Source organism: Equus asinus, chromosome 10, assembly GCF_041296235.1.
Source record: "Equus asinus isolate D_3611 breed Donkey chromosome 10, EquAss-T2T_v2, whole genome shotgun sequence".
Classification (NCBI taxonomy): domain Eukaryota; kingdom Metazoa; phylum Chordata; class Mammalia; order Perissodactyla; family Equidae; genus Equus; species Equus asinus.
Genome location: NC_091799.1, coordinates 22,349,775 through 22,368,407, shown reverse-complemented (window position 1 = coordinate 22,368,407; position 18,633 = coordinate 22,349,775). Strand labels below are relative to the sequence as shown.

Sequence of the window (18,633 nt, the reverse complement as noted above, 5' to 3'; positions counted from 1 at the left end):
CCATCAGCTGGCAACTAAATGAGAGAGCAAACTACTGGTCATCCTGCCATGAATTAACTACTGGAAATCCTCAATCAGAAAACAATTTCTCCAGGACTGCCCTTCTACCCTTCCAGGGAATTCTCTCACCCTCTCATTCTCTCTCCTTGTCTCTCTTCCCCATTTCTGTTTCCCTGTATTACTTTCTCTTTACAGCAGAAGACTGAAAGGAGAGTAAAATATATATTAATTTCTGAATTCCCAACATCAATGGAAAGAAGCCACAGTCCAAGTAACTAATATTTTCAGTTTTTTTAATTGCCTATAGGAAAAATAAAATGGAAAAATCCTTGGATAAATTATATTAGATCTTGGAAGAGTCTGTTATAATGATAGTTTGTCTTTGGGTGAACCCAAGACTATGGAAAGAAATAACTTAACAAGACCCTCTGAATTCATCCTCCTGGGACTCTCCTCTCGACCTGAAGATCAAAAGTCACTCTTTGCTGTGTTTCTCCCCATCTACCTCATCACCATGATAGGAAACCTGCTCATCATCCTGGCCATCCGCTCAGATACTCGCCTCCAGACACCCATGTACTTTTTCCTGAGTGTCCTGTCCTTTGTTGACATTTGCTATGTGACAGTCATTATCCCCAAGATGCTGGAGAACTTCTTATCAGAGACAAAGGCCATCTCTTACGGTGAGTGTCTGACCCAGATGTACTTTTTCATAGCCTTTGGAAACACAGACAGTTACCTCCTAGCAGCCATGGCCATTGACCACTATGTGGCCGTATGTAATCCTTTCCACTACATCACTATCATGAATCACAGATGCTGTGTCCTGCTTCTGGTCCTCTCCTTTTGCATTCCACACCTCCACTCCCTCCTGCACATTCTCCTGACAAATCAACTCACCTTCTGCACCTCCAATGTCATCCACCACTTTTTCTGTGATGACCAGCCAGTGCTAAAATTGTCCTGTTCCTCCCATTTTGTCAAAGAAATCACGGTAATGACAGAAGGACTGGCTGTCATAATGACCCCCTTTTCATGCATCATAATCTCTTATTTGAGAATCCTTATCACTGTTCTAAAGATCCCTTCTGCTGCTGGAAAGCACAAAGCCTTTTCCACTTGTGGCTCTCATCTCACGGTGGTGACCCTGTTTTATGGAAGTATTAGCTATGTCTATTTCCAGCCCCTGTCCAACTATACAGTCAAGGATCGGATAGCAACAATTATCTACACCATATTGACTCCAATGTTAAACCCATTTATCTATAGTCTAAGGAACAAAGACATGAAGCAGGGCTTGACAAATCTGATGCACAGGGTGAAATGCCAGTAAGAGGAGCTGAGGTCTTAAAAGAATCCCACAAATCTCTTGCCCCTGACTGAAGATTCTTAATGTCTCTGTGATTAGATTCTGAAGGATGATACCTTCCATGATGGTGCTTCATTGAACCCTGATAGAATGTTTATCACATGTGCTGAAGCTAATGTGTCGAGACAACTCTTGAATATAATGCCTACTTCCCAGTGATCTCTAATATTTTCTAGCTGGGACAAGGTCTACCTGAATCTTGTTCTCTACGTCCCAGGATAAACCTCAATCAAAATTCAATCTTCCTTTCCAGGAAATCATCTCCCTTTCACTTAATGCCCACCTTGCTGAAATTGCTCCTATCCTTGAATGTGATCACTATAAACTCCTGAGGACCCTTATTCACAAGGCTGAGTTTTCTTATGTAGTCATTAAAGTTGTTTGAATGTCTTTGAGAGTGTGTGTATGTGTGTGTGTGGTGTGTGTGACTTCAGCATATCAGCCCAAGGGCTCCTCAATAGCAAGCTCTCTCTCTTTCTCCCATTATAAAGGTCAGAACTACGACTCCTTCCTCCACAACACCTCGAAGATTAAGGCCTTGATCTCTATGGTTATTATACTTTAAACAAATGAAATTAGCCCACTAGATGACTTTGGGTGAATCAGTCCTAGGCCAGGTCCTCTAGAGCACATCGCCTCAGTGTTCTTCTCCCTGCTTCCCACCTGTCACAGCAGCCTGTGCATTAAGCCTCTCCTTAATTTCATTTGACCTGAATTCAACTGTACTACTTTCCCAGGAAGCAAATATTAAGTCCCAGTAACCCCAGTAGTGGATGCCTCCAACTACTGGGGATCTTTCTTCCTTAACAAACTTGAGTCAACCTACCAGAAAAACAGAATTCGATAGGAAAAAATGCTTTTGTTTATTTGTGAGTTCTGAAAAATATTGAAGTCACTACTAGTCCATCAATTTCTTTGGCAACTCAGAAACTTGTGAATTCATTTGTTCATGCAACAAATTTCTATTTCTTGTCCACCATATATTAGCCTTCTGGATTTATAAACGAAGATTTTGTCCTAGATGATAAGCCAAAAATCTGATGGGCAAAAATTTGTGGGAGCCTAAGGAAACAGAATAGCATAGGCAATACAAGCTTTTAAGTGAAATTTTGTGTCATTTGAGTTGTTTTAGTTTGCAAGGTACAGAGGAACACACATTCCTTGAAGTGACAGGTATCAAGTAAAAAATAACTCCAGGCTTAAGTAAGGAGAGACTTTATTTGAAAAGATTATTGCAGGAGGTGGGGAAGGGTCTATAGCAATAGGGAGAAGGGGGATATTGCAATTGGGAGAATACCCCAACCATATGTCTGCAAGGGTCAGGCAGGAAAGGACTTTTCTTCTATAGGGAGAAGTGAATGAAGCTAAAAATAACTACGTGTGTAGAAGTGAGATGAGCTGGTGACAGTAGTAAGATTGGATAGTTGACCAGGGAAAGTTTTTCCCTGAAGTCAGTCGATGCTTCTGATGGGCCATTATGGAGGGGTTGTGTGCTGACTCTGGCTGAGAGTGGGTCAAAGTTCAGCCATTTTCCAGAACATGAAAGGCTGGGGGGATTTCTGTAACTGTCACTGCTTTCCAGGACCATGGGACTCAGGTAAAATTCAACATTGTCACAGAGATTTATTGTAAGAATTCACAAGAAAAAAGAAAAGATGTAAATCTTAGCTGCACAAACAGATTTCACAAAGGAATAAGAATGAAAGCATCGTCATGCCCTACAGAGCCGGAACCTGGTTCAGACAATGGAAGGTTATTCAGGGCAAAGTGCAAAATTCATGAATATGTAATTTTGCTGCCCCTCCAGAGTTGGTTCACAGAGGCAGGTGGTGGTCATAGGAAGAACACAAAAGATAAGAGGCTTTTCTCCATTATTCTCATATGAAGATGTGTAGGAGAGAGGAGTCAACCAGCTGGGAGGAATTGGAGACTATGTAGAGATTAAGCAGAAATGAAAACTTCCCAATAGTAGGCTTGTCAAAGGATGTTTATAACGGCTGATGAAGGATCAGTTAGAAATTGTTCTTGTTATGAAAGTATTGACTCCAACTCAAAACATACACACAAACATATATTCCGAACATCTTTAGTAAACTCTACTCCATGAAGAACGACCATATGTGAGTAACTGGGGAAGGGCTTAGCTGCACATCTGGATCAATGTAGAGAATAACACAAGCATAAACTTATAGACAGAGGTCACAATAAGATTACAAGCCTCCTGGATTTGCAGAAATATTAGCAAGGGTTAAAATTTCCACTGACCATGGAGTTGAGGGACTATCTGATCTTACCTGGATTTTCAGCAGAGATCCTGCTGATGTTTAGACTATGTAATAACAGCCACCAAACCCAGAGTGCTTAACAGTAGAAGAGCCACTAGATACTTTACATACGTTATCATACTAATTCTCTACTAACTCTTTGATTAAAAAAATGCAAACTCATCATTTCTATCTCTCTGATGTGACAAATGAGAATCAAAAAGTCCAAATATCTTGTTGAAGAACAAACAACTCTTAACCTCAGATCTAGGGATCGAAATCTGTTCTGACAATTATGGTTTTTGCTCTTAACCCTTATCCTGCTCCTTAAGGGTGCATACGTGGCTGTAAAGACAAATTTCTCCAACATATTAATTCTACTTTCTGCAGTTTCTGGAAAAAAAAATCAATTCTAGGTCAATGAGGTGGAGCCCCTATTTGGCTTTCTCAGAAACAGGAATCCAGAGGCGGAGATGACCACGAGGATTTACACCTCTTAAAGATGTGCAGAAATCTCCATGATAACTTAAGCTTCTGCAGGTTGTGAAATGGGGGCACTGAACTCCATTAACTTAGTCCTCAAGAGGCAAGGGATCCCTCAGGGGCAGCTATATAATTAGTGCTACAATCTGATGAGTGCTTTTCATGTCCCAAGCTCTATACAACATATTTAATTCCCAGAATGATTCTATGATATAATATTATCACACTGCAGTCACTTCCACCTTACAGATGAGGTAACCAAGTTTCAGAGGGGTTAAAGAACTCACCCAGAGTTGATATTAGAGACAAGACACAAACTCCCATGTGCCCAACACTAAGATGCATGACCTTAACCATGACCATATCCTCCTACCCTAAGGGTCCAATATAACTGTGAGGACAACTTTCTCAAATATACTAATTTTCCCTTAAGTAATTCCTAAAAAGGATCCATACTGTCTAAGGAGAGAGGGCTTGTATGCATTATAGTCAGCAGCTAAGAGATGCCGTGCTTTAGAGCACTGTTGAGGATTAAAGGAGAGGAGCTGATTGTGGTCATGGTTTCATAGGTGTAAACATATGTCAAAACTCATCAAATTGTATACATAAAATATGTGCAGTTTTTGTAAATCAATTATACCTCAATAAGCTGTTTTTTTCAGCTTTCAATATTTGAATGCATAATCAATACTAAGAACTATTCTAGGCACTTCACTCAAGTCAATTCTTTCCACCTCAGGGCAAAACAAAAGCTATGAGGAAGATATTATCCATCGTGTACAGAGAGGAAATGGCAGTCCACAGAGGTGAACTGACTTGCCTGAAAATATACAGCTACTAAGTGGTCAAAGCCACCATTCCAAGTCTGTTCCAACTCAAAAGCCACACTCTCTGAATTAAACCAGCCTGTCCAATCCTATCCACATTACACCTCACAAAGTTATTGCAAAGTGCAAACCTAATGCTCCATCGATTCAGTCATTCTCAGAACAAGTGACAGTTAATCTGAGGAATGAAAGAGGAAACAGAGCCAGCCAAACAGCCAGGATGGCTGGATCATAACAAACAAGGCTTAGAACGGAATTGCCTTACAAAGTCCTGGGAAGGATTTTGAATTTTATTCCAAAGTATAATGAAAGTTATTTGATACGGAAGCAATATGATCTGATTAACATTAGGGTGAGAATGGTGGAGAGTCTTTTCTGAGAATTGTTGCACACTTTCTGTTTTCATACTTTGATCATTGTTTTCTTTCTTTTGGTATATGACAAGGTGTTTTGAGGTTTTGCTGTTGTTGCTGTTTTGCTTTTTATTTTATTGTATCTTCCTCAATTGGACAGTATATATCCAAAATTGAAGTCTATTAATTGTTACTCTTAAGTTTCAAAAGAATTACACTGTTATACTGCTTGAAGAGACCAGATAATACAGAACTGTACAATAGGTACAAGGGAGGAGAAGAGTGTAAGCCTTCACATGACATTTGAAGCAGTAGTTTACCATCAAATCCAACCTTAGAATGGCACTCGCTTCCCATCTTTGAAGTGGGGAGGCCAAATCAGCCTCAGAGGAGTCATTAATCCCAGATGTTAGATGGATCAGAAAACTGTCAGTGCTCTCCTCTCAGTAGAAGATGCTGCCGTGCAGCCCAGTTCCCCAACCCTCAGGAGAGGCTACAATTGCCAACTTTCTGATTCCCTCCTTCAGAGACCAATTTACCACTTGAGGTAGTCCCTTGAATCCCAATGACATGAATTCCATGAGCAAAAATCTGTCTCCATGAGACCTCGTTTGGAGGTTCTAGCAGAGGAGCACAACTACTCATTTACCCTTGATGAAGAATGGTCATCCTCTATCGGGGAAGGTCATCCTCTTCCACCGAGTGTACAGCTTTGGGAGGGACACACATGAAATTCATAGTGGTATAAGCCAATATGACCTCAAAAAAATTAGGTTTTTTTTTAAATATCTCCTCCTACAAGAGGGTTAAATGTGCCTCTGCCTAAAAGCTATAGCTCCAGCCATTCTAGAACCTCGGCCATTGTGGCAGACAACACTCAGCCCTTGTGCTGGGCAAAGCCTCCTCAGCACACCTACCCCACCATCCAATTGGACATCCACATTAAGCCATTTTTTAAAAGGATGTATTAGAAAACTATCGAGAAGTGAGAAAAAAATGAAGTTTAAAATAAACCAGCCACACCCTTAAGTAGGAAGACTATAATTTCCTACTCCTTAGGTGTGGTCTGTGCATAGTGACTTCCTCCAAAAGAGGACAGTATGAGAGGAAGTGATGGGGAGGTCACTTTACAGTGGAGAAGCCTCACAAACACTACTTCATCCAGGTCATCAAGGTCAACATCAATATTCATAAACCATGTTGACTGTATCACAGAGAGAACACAAGGCTGAAGTCAAGGCTTGGACCATGCAGAGTTCCTGTCTAGAGGATCTAGAGAAAACCATGCTTCCAAACTCATTCAGGTTATTGGCGGAATTCAGTTCCTTTCAAAGACAAAAATGAGTCCAATTTCCCAACTGGCTGTCAGGCAGGGATTCTCTCACCTCCTAGAGGCAAGTCACAATCTTTGCCACATGGTGCCTGCATCCCCAGTCCAGCAAGGACTCCTAGTATCCCTCTCATGCTTCCAATCTTTGATTTCCTCTGTCTCTGACCTCTTACCCAAATTTAAAGGGCTCCTATGATTAGGTCTGACTCACCCAGATAATCTCTCTCTCCTAAATTCAACTGAGCCATATAACATAACCTAATCACAGGAGTAAAAGTCATCGTATTCACAGTCCCATAAAATATGCAGGGCATAGGGCAGGGAAGGCCTCTGCTCGCCATTAGCAGGGAGGCGCCGCCCAGCAACCAGAACAAAGGGAAGCTCCCAGAGAGCAGATTCCCCAGCAGGGCACCAGCCCACCAGCCGCTGCCAAGCCCACGGTCTCCGGCTGTGCACGGGATGGTGCAGGAGGTGCCCAGACTTCCCGTGGATGTGCTTGAGGACTGGGTGGAGCTCCAGCACCTGGCTCCACGGCCCAGGGGGAAACTGCAGGGTCCCGCACCCACCAGCAGGGAAAGCCTCTGCTCGCCATTAGCATGGAGACCCCACCTAGCATTTGGAACACCAGGAAGCTCCCAAGAGCAGAATTCCCCGCAAGGCAGCAGCCCACCAGCCACTGCCAGGCCCACGGACTCTGGCCATGTCCCAGACGAGGCAAGGGGCTCCCAGAGAGTCCATGAGAGTGGTGTGGGGCTGGGTGGAGCTCCAGTGGAACGGCTACATGGCCCAGGGGGGAACTCCAGGTTCCCACAGCAGCCTCAGAGAAAGCCTCTGCACAGCACTAGTGGAGAGGTCCTGACTGGCAATCACAAGGCTGGAAGGCCCTGGGGCAAAAGTAGCACAGCTAGGTGAGCTAACCCCAGACTGTAGAAGATACCCATAGTTCTGAAGGGACCTATAGTGGACAAGTGTGATTTTGTGGGCTCTGACAGTGACAAAGCTGAGATTATAGGTGATCCTGCTCCTGGATGCTGGGAAAGCCCATAACACCACTGCAGACCCCAAGGAGGGAGCGCATCTAGGTGGGCTGCAACAGTAGGCACCAGCAGCCTGAGGCCCCCTTGTGATTGTCCCCACAACTGATGAGGGACCCCACAGGGCCACTGTGACTACGAGGAGGGGCCCAGGTCCAGTCAGTAACAGCTGACAGGGTTCCTGGTTGGTGCAGTCTAAACAGCTGCTCCCGCCCACACACCAGTTGCAACAAGTGGAAGCAGCGACTAAACTCTATCTCTATGCAGAGGCACAAATCCACACCATCAAGCAGTATGAAAAAATATATTCAATCTCCAGAACAGAAGGAAAATGATAAGCACCCAGAAAACAATCCCAAAGACAATGAAATCTATAACCTAAATGACGATGATTTCAAAACAGTCATTATTTAAAAACTCAACAAGTTAAAAGAGAATTCAGATAGACAACTCAATGAGTTCAGGAGCTATGTCACAAAAGAGCTTGATACTGTAAAGAAGAACTAGAGATGAAGAACACAATGGAGGAGATTAAGAAAAATCTGGACTCTCTGAACAGTAGGGTCAATAATATGGAGGACAGAATTAGCAATTTGGAGGATAGGAATATAGAAATGCTGCAGACAGAGGAGGAGAGAGAACTAAGACTAAAAAGAAATGAAGAAACTCTCCAAGAATTATCCGATTCAATTAGGAGATGCAACATAAGGGTTATAGGTATACCAGAGGGAGAAGAGAAGGAGAAGAGGGCAGACGGCCTGTTCAAAGAAATAATGGCTGAGAACTTTCCAAACTTGGGAAGAGAGATGGAACTTTATGTGACCTCCAAACTTTTTTAATGCAAGAAGACCAACCCCAAGGCATATAGTAGTGAAGCTAGCAAAAGTCAATGACAAAGAGAAAATACTAAGGGCAGCCAGGCAGAAGAAAATAACTTACAAAGGAAACCCCATAAGGCTATCAGCAGATTTCTCAGGAGATACCTTACAGGCTAGAAGAGATTGGAATGAAATATTCAAAACTCTGAAGGACGAAAACCTGCAGCCAAGAATACTTTACCCAGCGAAAATATCCTTCAAATACGATGGAGAAATAAAAACTTTCCCAGATAAACAAAAGTTAAGTGAGTTCATTGCCACAAAACCTCCTCTTCAAAAAATGCTCAGGAAAAACCTCATACCTGAAAATTCAAAAAAGGAAAAGGGTTACAAAATCCAGAAGAAAGGAGATAAGCAGAAGGACAATAACACAAAGTAGCAGCTCTCCATCAGGACAGGTTAGCAAAAGTTAAATAAAACATTAAAGATAAATGGAACAGAAACACCAAGAATAAATATAACCAAGTCATTTTAACCACAAATTCACAACACAAAAAAGAAAAGAAAAAAAATTTCTGACAATAACAACCTAGAAGGGGAAGAGAAAAGGGATGGAATGTTTTAATTTAAGGAAATAAGAGGCTATCAGAAAAAGGACTATCTCATCTACAAGATGTGTTATACAAACCACCTGGTAACCACTAAACAAATAACAAGAATAAAGACACAAATTACAAATAAGAAGAAAGTGAATACAGAAAGTTACCTACTTGAACTAGGAATCCAAAAATCATGGGACAAGAAACAAATGAAATGCAAAAGAACTGGAAAACAAGTGATAAAATGGCAGCAGTAGGCCCCTACGTTTCAATAATCACTCTAAATGTAAATGGATTGAACTCTCCAATCAAAAGACACAGAGTGGCAGGACGGATCAAAGAACAAGATCCAACAATATGCTGCCTCCAGGAAACACACCTCAGCCCCAAAGACAAACACAGACTCAGAGTGAAGGGATGGAAGACAATACTCAAGCTAATAATGAACAAAAGAAAGCAGGTGTTGCCATACTTATATCAGACAAAGTAGACTTCAAAGCAAAACAGATAAAGAAAGACAAAGAGGGGCATTATATAATGATAAAAGGGATGCTCCACCAAGATGACATGACACTTATAAATATATACGCACCCAACACAGGAGCACCAAAATTTGTAAAGAAACTATTAACAGAACTAAAAGGAGACATCAACAACAATACAATAATAGTAGGGGACCTCAACACCCCATTAATACCAATGGACAGATCATCCAGACAGAAAATCAACAAGGAGATTATAGAATTAAATGAAAAATTAGATCAGATGGACTTAATAGATATATATAGAACACTTCATCCAAAAACAGCAGGTTACACATTCTTCTCAAGTGCACATGGAACATTCGCGAGGATAGACCATATCTTGGGAAACAAAGCAAGCATCAATAAGTTCAAGAGCGTTGAAATAATATCGAGCATCTTTTCGGATCATAATGCTATGAAACTAGAAATCAACTACAAGAATAAAGCTGGGAAAGGGGCAAAAATGTGGAGACTAAACAACATGCTACTGAACAAACAATGGATTATTGAAGAAATTAAAGAAGAAATCAAATATTATCTGGAGACAAATGAAAATGAAAACACACCATACCAACTTCTTTGGGACGCAGCAAAGGCAGTCCTAAGAGGGAAATTCATTGCAATACAGGCTCAACTCAATAAGCAAGAAAAATCTTACGTAAACAACTTCAAACAACACCTAATGGAATTAGAAAAAGAAGAACAAACAAAGCCCAAAGTCAGTAGGAGGAGGGAAATAATAAAAATTAGAGCAAAATAAACGATATTGAAACAAAAAAGACAGTAGAAAGGATCAATGAAACAAAGAGTTGGTTCTTCAAAAAAATTAACAAAATTGATAAACCCTTAGCCAGACTCACTAAGAAAAAAAGAGAGAAGTCTCAAATAAATAAAATTAGAAATGAGAGAGGAGAAATCACAACAGATACCGAAGAAATACAAAGGATCATAAGAGAATACTATGAAAAACTATATGCCAACAAATTGAACAACCTAGAAGAAATGGGTAAACTCCTAGACTCATACAACCTCCCCAAACTGAATCAGGAAGAAATAGAGAATCTGAATAGACCAATCACAAGTAAAGAAATAGAAACAGTAATCAAAAACCTCCCCAAAAATAAGAGTCCAGGACCAGACGGCTTCTCTGGAGAATTCTACCAAACATTCAAAGAAGATTTAATACCTATCCTTCTCAAACTATTCCAGAAAATTGAGGAAGATGGAGCACTCCCTAATACATTCTATGAAGCCAACATCACCCTGATCCCCAAACCTGACAAGGACAACACAAAGAAGGAAAACTACAGGTCAATATCACTGACGAACATAGATGCAAAAATCCTCAACAAAATTTGGCAAACCGAATACAGCAATATATCAAAAAGATTATACACCATGATCAAGTGGGATTTATACCAGGGACACAGGGATGGTTCAACATCCGCAAGTCAATCAGTGTGATTCACTACATTAACAAAATGAGAAACAAAAACCACATGATCATCTCAATAGATGCAGAGAAAGCATTCGACAAGATCCAACATTCATTTATGATAAAAACCCTCAATAAAATAGGTATAGAAGGAAAGTACCTCAACATAATAAAGGCCATATATGACAAACCCACAGCCAACACCATACTCAACAGACAAAAACTGAAACCCATCCCTCTCAGAACAGGAACAAGACAAGGGTGCCCACTTTCACCACTCTTATTCAACATAGTACTGGAGGTGTTGGCCAGAGCAATTTGGCAGGAAAAAGAAATAAAAGGAATCCAAATAGGCAACGAAGAAGTAAAACTCTCACTGTTTGCAGACGACATGATCTTATATATAGAAAATCCCAAAGAATCCATAGAAAAACTATTAGAAACAATCAACAGCTACAGCAAAGTTGCAGGGTATAAAATCAACATACAGAAATCAGTAGCATTTCTATATGCTAACAATGAACTAACAGAAAAAGATCTCAAGAACTCAATCCCATTCATAATCGCAACAAAAAGAATAAAATACTGTGAGATAAATTTAACCAAGGAAGTGAAAGACCTATACAACGAAAACTACAAGACTTTCTTGAAAGAAATCGATGACGACATAAAGAGATGGAAAGACATGACATGCACATGGATTGGAAGAATAAACATAGTTAAAATGTCCATACTACCTAAAGCAATCTACAGATTCAACGCCATCCCAATCAGAATCCCAATGACATTCTTTACAGAAATTGAACAAAGAATCCTAAAATTCATATGGGGCAACAAAAGACCCCAAATTGCTAAAGCAATCCTGAGAAAGAAGAACAAAGCTGGAGGCATCACAATCCCTGACTTCAAAACATACTACAAAGCTACAGTAATCAAAACAGCATGGTACTGGTACAAAAACAGGTGCACAGATCAATAGAACAGAATTGAAAACCCAGAAATAAAACCACACATCTATGAACAGCTTATCTTTGACAAAGGAGCTGAGGGCCTACAATGGAGAAAAGAAAGTCTCTTCAACAAATGGTGCTGGGAAAACTGGACAGCCACATGTAAAAGAATGAAAATCGACCATTCTTTTTCACCATTCACTAAAATAAACTCAAAATGGATCAAAGACCTAAAGATTAGGCCTGAAACAATAAGTCTTCTAGAAGAGAATATAGGCAGTACACTCTTTGACATCATCTTCAAAAGAATCTTTTCGGACACCATAACCCCTCAGATGAGGGAAACAATAGAAAGAATAAACAAATGGGACTTCATCAGACTAAAGAGCTTCTTCAAGGCAAGGGAAAACAGGATTGAAACAAAAAAACAGCCCAGTAATTGGGAAAAAAATATTTACAAGTCATTTATCCAACAAATGGTTAATCTCCATAATATATAAAGAACTCACACAACTCAACAACAAAAAATCAAACAACCCAATCACAAAACGGGCAGGGGACATGAACATACATTTCGCCAAAGAAGATATACAGATGGCCAATAGACACATGAAAAGATGCTCATCATCACTAATCATCAGGGAAATGCAAATCAAAACTACACTAAGGTATCACCTTACACCTGTTAGAATGGCAAAAATATCCAAAACCAAGAGTGACAAATGTTGGAGAGGCTGTGGAGAAAAAGGAACCCTCATACACTGTCGGTGGAAATGCAAACTGGTGCAGCCACTATGGAAAACAGTATGGAGATTCCTCAAAAAGTTAAAAATAGAAATACCTTATGACCCAGCCATCCCACTACTGGGTATCTATCCTAAGAACCTGAAATCAGCAATTCCAAAAGTCCCATGCACCCCTATGTTCATCGTAGCATTATTCACAATAGCCAAGTCATGGAACCAACCTAAGTGCCCAGAAACTGATGATTGGATAAAGAAGACATGGTATATATATACAATGGAATATTACTCAGCCATAAAAAAGGACAAAGCCGTCCCATTCACAACAACAAGGATAGACCTTGAGGGTATTATGTTGAGTGAAATAAGCCAGACAAAGACAAACTCTGTATGACTCCACTCATAGGTGGTAGTTAACATATAGATAAAGAGAACTGATTAGTGGTTACCAGGGGAAAGAGGGGGTGGGGGAGGGCACTAGGGGTGAAGTGGTGTACCTATAACATGACTAATAATGATGTACAACTGTAATTTCACAAGGTTGTTAACTATCATAATCTTAATAAAAAAGACAATAATCAAAACAAACAAACAAAAAATATGCAGGGCATATATACTAGACGATATGGATGTTTGGGACCACTTTAGAATTCTGCCTACCGTACTTATGTTTACCTGTCACCTTTCGAGAAGGAAAGTACTTAAGCCCAAGGATTTTCCCACTCACCAGTCTAGGACAACAGCCATGTGGTCACAGTGGCTTCATTATTTTATATTAGAAAGGTCATCATAGTGCCTCTAAGACACAAGAGTACACCCATGCTCCTAAGGTTGATTGCTGCAGAAAGATAATGAGATACTATGAGGACTGTGAGAAAACAAATAACATGATGTTTTCTAATGCAGTCAGAACACTGACTGCCTAGCAATCACAGAAAAATGACTCGATAAATGGTTAATTTTTGTTTATTGTTATTACTACTATTATTAATTAGATCTCTTTAGCTCTCTAGATATTAATTTAAGCTATCTAAACAAAGTCAAAATACTGAATTTTTTTGCAAGTGAATAAGATAGCTTAAAGAGTTATAAAGTGACATTTTAATAATTTTGGTGTTTGAAGATTGCTCATTGGCAATTTGGGCTCAGTAAGATGTCTGATTTTCCTGAGCTACTAAACACACCCTTGATATTATTAATGTCAGTTGTACCTACTTCTGTAAATGTCCAGTTTGCACATAAATATAAAAACAGATTCAAAGTATAACCAGATCTGAGTCTAAATCTTTCTCTATTACACCCAATACTGAGAATTTCATTTCAATAAAACATGATCCATCTCATTTCCTTAATATTGTTTAGTTGAAATTTCCTGGATGTTGTAGTTTTCTTTATATCTAATTTGTAAACTTTGTTTAGTTTTTCAAACATAACAATTTTGCCATGGATCATTGTTGTAGGAGGCTTTTCTGCTTAATATTGATGGGTTGGCAAGAATGAAGGAAATATCAACCCACCTCAGTGATCTGCTATGGAAAAAGGGAAAGTGAGCTAGTGCTTGTGTGCCAGCTACAGTGATATAATAAAACCTCAATGCAGCATTATTCACAATAGCCAAGATGTGGAAACAACCTAAGTGTCTGTCAATGAATGAATGGTTAAAGAAAATGTGATATAGATATATCACATTTATGTAAATTTTATATATATATACTTTATATTTATATTTATATTTAAATATTTCATATTTATATAAATCTTATATATATATATATATATATATATATATATAAGATCTGGGAATCCAACGTACAGCATGGTCGTGATAGTTAACAATACTATATCATATGCTTGAAATTTGCTAAGATAGATCTTAAGTGTTTTTATAACAAAAAAAACCATAACTATGTGATGATATCTTAATTACCCTTATTGTGGTAATCATTTCACAATATATACATATATCAAGTCATCACACCCTACATCTTAAATTTACACAATATTGTCAATTATATTTCAATAAAGCTGGGGGGAAAATTGACAAGTACTGTTGCAGCTCAGATACTCCAAGAGGCAAACTCTGAGCTGGAGATTTGAGTGCAGGAGGCTTATTGGCGAATGTTCTTGTGATCAACATTTCAGGAAGGAAAAGAAAGGACCGCAGGATTGGGTTGAGCTACGATGCAATCTCCAAGGAAGCATCAGTTGACAATTCTGAAATTGGGATGACCTCCAGAGCTGTCACAAGTTGGGGTAAGAGGGCCAGATCTTTATACCGCCGCTTCAATCAGTCATTGCCTGCAGGCTGCTCCAGACAGAGTGCATGATCTTGGACTAGACAGCTTTCTCCAGCTGAGGCAAACCCTAAAGGGAACTTACAGCAAATGACTGTCTCCCAGCAGCCTCCCCAAAACTGGGGCAATAAACCCTTCATTCCTAAAAGGGATCTGGAAGTGCACAACAATACCCACCTCAAGTACCTGACACATAGTAATTACTAATCAGTGTTACTTACTGTTGTTTTCATCATCATCGTCATCCTTAGACTCTTTTCTTTGTTCCCTTAAGACACTCAATATTGCATTTCTCTCTGCTTAGTCGACGAAATCATATATGTTGTGATTTCTCTCCTGTTTTAACTGTATCCTGATGCTATCTTGTAATTTCAATATTGTTAGGTCATAATAGGTACATATTCCAAAAAATCATTGGGCATCTGCTAGATTCCAGTCACTTTCCTAGACACTGGTGACCCAACAACAATAAATGAAATAAAATGTGTTCCTTCCCAATGGGTCTTCTGGAAAAGCTGATACAGAAGAAGTGATTACAAGTGTGATAAATATTTTCAGAAGAATTGAGGAACACTTTGGGGGAGTCTAAATCAGCAATACTTCACTTTTACCATATAATCTTATTTAATGTTCACAACCCAACGAGATAGACTTTATTACTCCTATTTTATAGATGAATGTAGTGAGGCTCCATTAAGAAAAGTGACAGGCCTAAGGTCACTCAGCTTGTGACCCATGGGGCAGGGATTCAAAGACAGATATGCTGCCTCCAAACTTACGACTTCTGCAGAAGACCAGGGAAAGGAAAATGCAAGTTGTTGGACCATAATTAAAGCTCCAAGTTATGTTTAGGTTTAGAAACAGAGTCATTTAATTCCAAGTCTTTTTTAACTTCATCAGAAGGGATGCTATTGTGATCCTAACCCTAAACCAAGAGCTGCTCTGTTCGTTTATAATTTCTGGGAAACAAAAGACCCAGAAAAGTAGAAAAAAATCTTAAACCAAAGACTTCATCTTGAGTTTAGTTATATAGTCAACAATCAACAAAAAAAAAATGCATTTTATATACAATCATTATCTCCCTTCCTAGCCATGTTTGATGACTTTCTACAACTATCTAAAACTAATTTTCACTTTAGGTGACTGATAAAAAAACAATTTGAGAGGAAGAGAGTCTTATCACTAACATTAACTGAAGGAAAATGCATAAGAGCAAACCCGAGTTTGTGAGAAGTATATTTAAGCTTAATTTACATTGGGATGCTCATTTTAACGTGATTAAGTGGTGAGCAAAAGACCTTTGTTTAAGTCTTTTTATTTTTTTCTTTTCATAAACTGAGATATTTTACAGACCAACATCTGAAAAAAGTTCTTCTAGGTTCAAATGATAAGCTTCATAATCTCCCTTAGATTAGAGTTGATTATCTCCTTACAGAAAAATTCTTCTGATTTTATCTTTTCATCCTCAAAAGGCAGCATTCAATTAGCATATTTCCACATTTTCTCTCTGATTTTGTATTTTATCTTAATATGACTGGTCAAATTGCAATCATTAAGAATTTTTGCACCTTTTTTTTCCCCACTCTTCCTTACCTCTTGCAACAATCTTTTCACTTAAAGTCTATTTTGTCTGATATTAGCATAGCCACCTCAGCTCTCCTTTGGTTACTATTTTCATTGAATATCTTTCTCCATCTCTCATTTTTATTTGTGTCTTTGGATCTAAGGTGAGTCTTGTAGACAGTATACGGTTGGATCACGTTTCTTTTTTTTTAATCCATTCTGCCAAACTTTGTCTTTTAATTGAAGCGTTTAATCTATATACATTTAAGGTAATTACTACTAAATAAGAAATTACTTCTATCACTTTACTACTTGTCTTCTATATGTCTTGCATCTTTTTTTATTCCTCAATTCCTCCATTACTTCCTTCTTTTTTGTTAAATTGATTTTTTTCTAGCATACTGTTTTGATTCCTTTCTCAATTCCTTTTCTATATACATATTTTTAGCTATTTTCTTCGTGGTTACTCTGGGAATTACTGTTAACATCTTATATTTATTACAATCCAGTTTTAATTAATACCAATGTTCCAGTATTTAGAAGTATTAGATGACAACAATAATTAGAAAAAGGTACACTATTTTGATGATAGTTAAACCTATTTTCTCCATTTTAGTCAGTTTCTTCTTCTCTAGAATAGCAAAATATTTTCTTTAGAATTATTAACCTACCTTCTAGTTATGGTAAAGTTCTCAGAAGAAACAGTGAGCAGCAGAATGAGGGCTAATCACAATAAGCTGGTACTTATTGTTTAGTAGGTCTCCTCTTTGACACAATAGGATAATTAAAATGAACATTTTATTTTTTTAATATATTCCAGTATCATAAAAATAAGTATTGACATTTCAAGGTAGGAAAGAACTGAACAAGAAATAGATTAAATAACTGTAGAAGCAAAGAGCTAAGGAAATGAGAGTTAGTGTCTTCTAACGTTTGAAAATATATTGCTTAGGCTGTTAGCTTAGGTCAATTTCATAAACATTTATTGAGCACCCTCTGCAGTAAGGCTGTGTGGTAAGTACTGTGGGATCCCAGTCTATAAGATCTAAAGGGGAAAATTATGTCTCTTTTCCTCAGTGCTATATACCCCAGTGATTATATAGTTCACGGTAAACACATAAGAAATACTTATAGACTGATTGGGGCAAACACAGATGAACTGAACATTATTCTTGACTTCCTTAACTCCAAATTATTGAATTTAATTGAATCTAAAATGCCATCAATTGTACAGAGCATTATTTTAATGCAATATTGAGAAAAAATGCAGCCAATTATTTGAGACATGCCATAGATTTAAATGTCTCCTAAAATAAGAGATGCTAAAATGTGCAAAAAAGTGACTCTTAGAATCAATAAAATATGGTAGCTAGATTATGGACAATATAGCACACAGTGTCTGGAATCAGGCTTGGATTTGAATCATGGCTCCAAAGGAAAGTAGTCCTTATGCTAAAAGCCTATGCTTTTAATCGTAATATGGAAAATAAAAAAAAATAAGGTGAAATTTTGGGTCCATTAGCCATTTGAAAGCTGTTTTTTAACTTAAAACTGTTAATTTGGGCAGACCAAAACAGGAACACCTTTTAGTGTAGTGGTTCAACTACAGTCAGCCCTCCATCCCCAGGTTCCACACTGCAGATCAAAAGTCCTACAGTTCTTGCATCTGTGTGAACATGCACAGACTTTTTTCTTGTCATTATTCCCTAAACAATACAGTCTAACAACTGTTTATGTACGATTAACATTGTATTAGGTATTATAAGTAATCTAGAGATTATTTCAGGTATATGGGAGGATGTGTGTTGGTTATATGTAAATATTACACCATTTTATACAGGGGACTTGAGCATGCATAGATTTTGATATCCACAGGGGTCCTGGAAGCAAACCCCCATGGATACTGAGAGACAACTACACATGGTTTGGCTTCAAACGGCCCTTGGTTCAAGTTATGTTTTGCCAGCTACCTTATTCTTGTGAGTCACTATAAAATGAAGACAGTAAGTACACATTATGAGGTTGTTGTGTAATTTACATGAGAAAA

The 18,633-nt window shown here is 38.5% G+C and overlaps 1 protein-coding gene across 1 annotated transcript; it reads left to right on the top strand.

The window, feature by feature from the left end:
- The first annotated feature begins 249 nt into the window (after positions 1-249).
- LOC106830841 (olfactory receptor 1L1) lies at positions 250-1,333 on the top strand. The gene has a single exon (XM_014840689.2). It carries the CDS (start codon positions 401-403, stop codon positions 1,331-1,333), a length of 933 nt encoding a protein of 310 aa, XP_014696175.2. The 5' UTR covers positions 250-400.
- Positions 1,334-18,633: the final 17,300 nt, after the last annotated feature.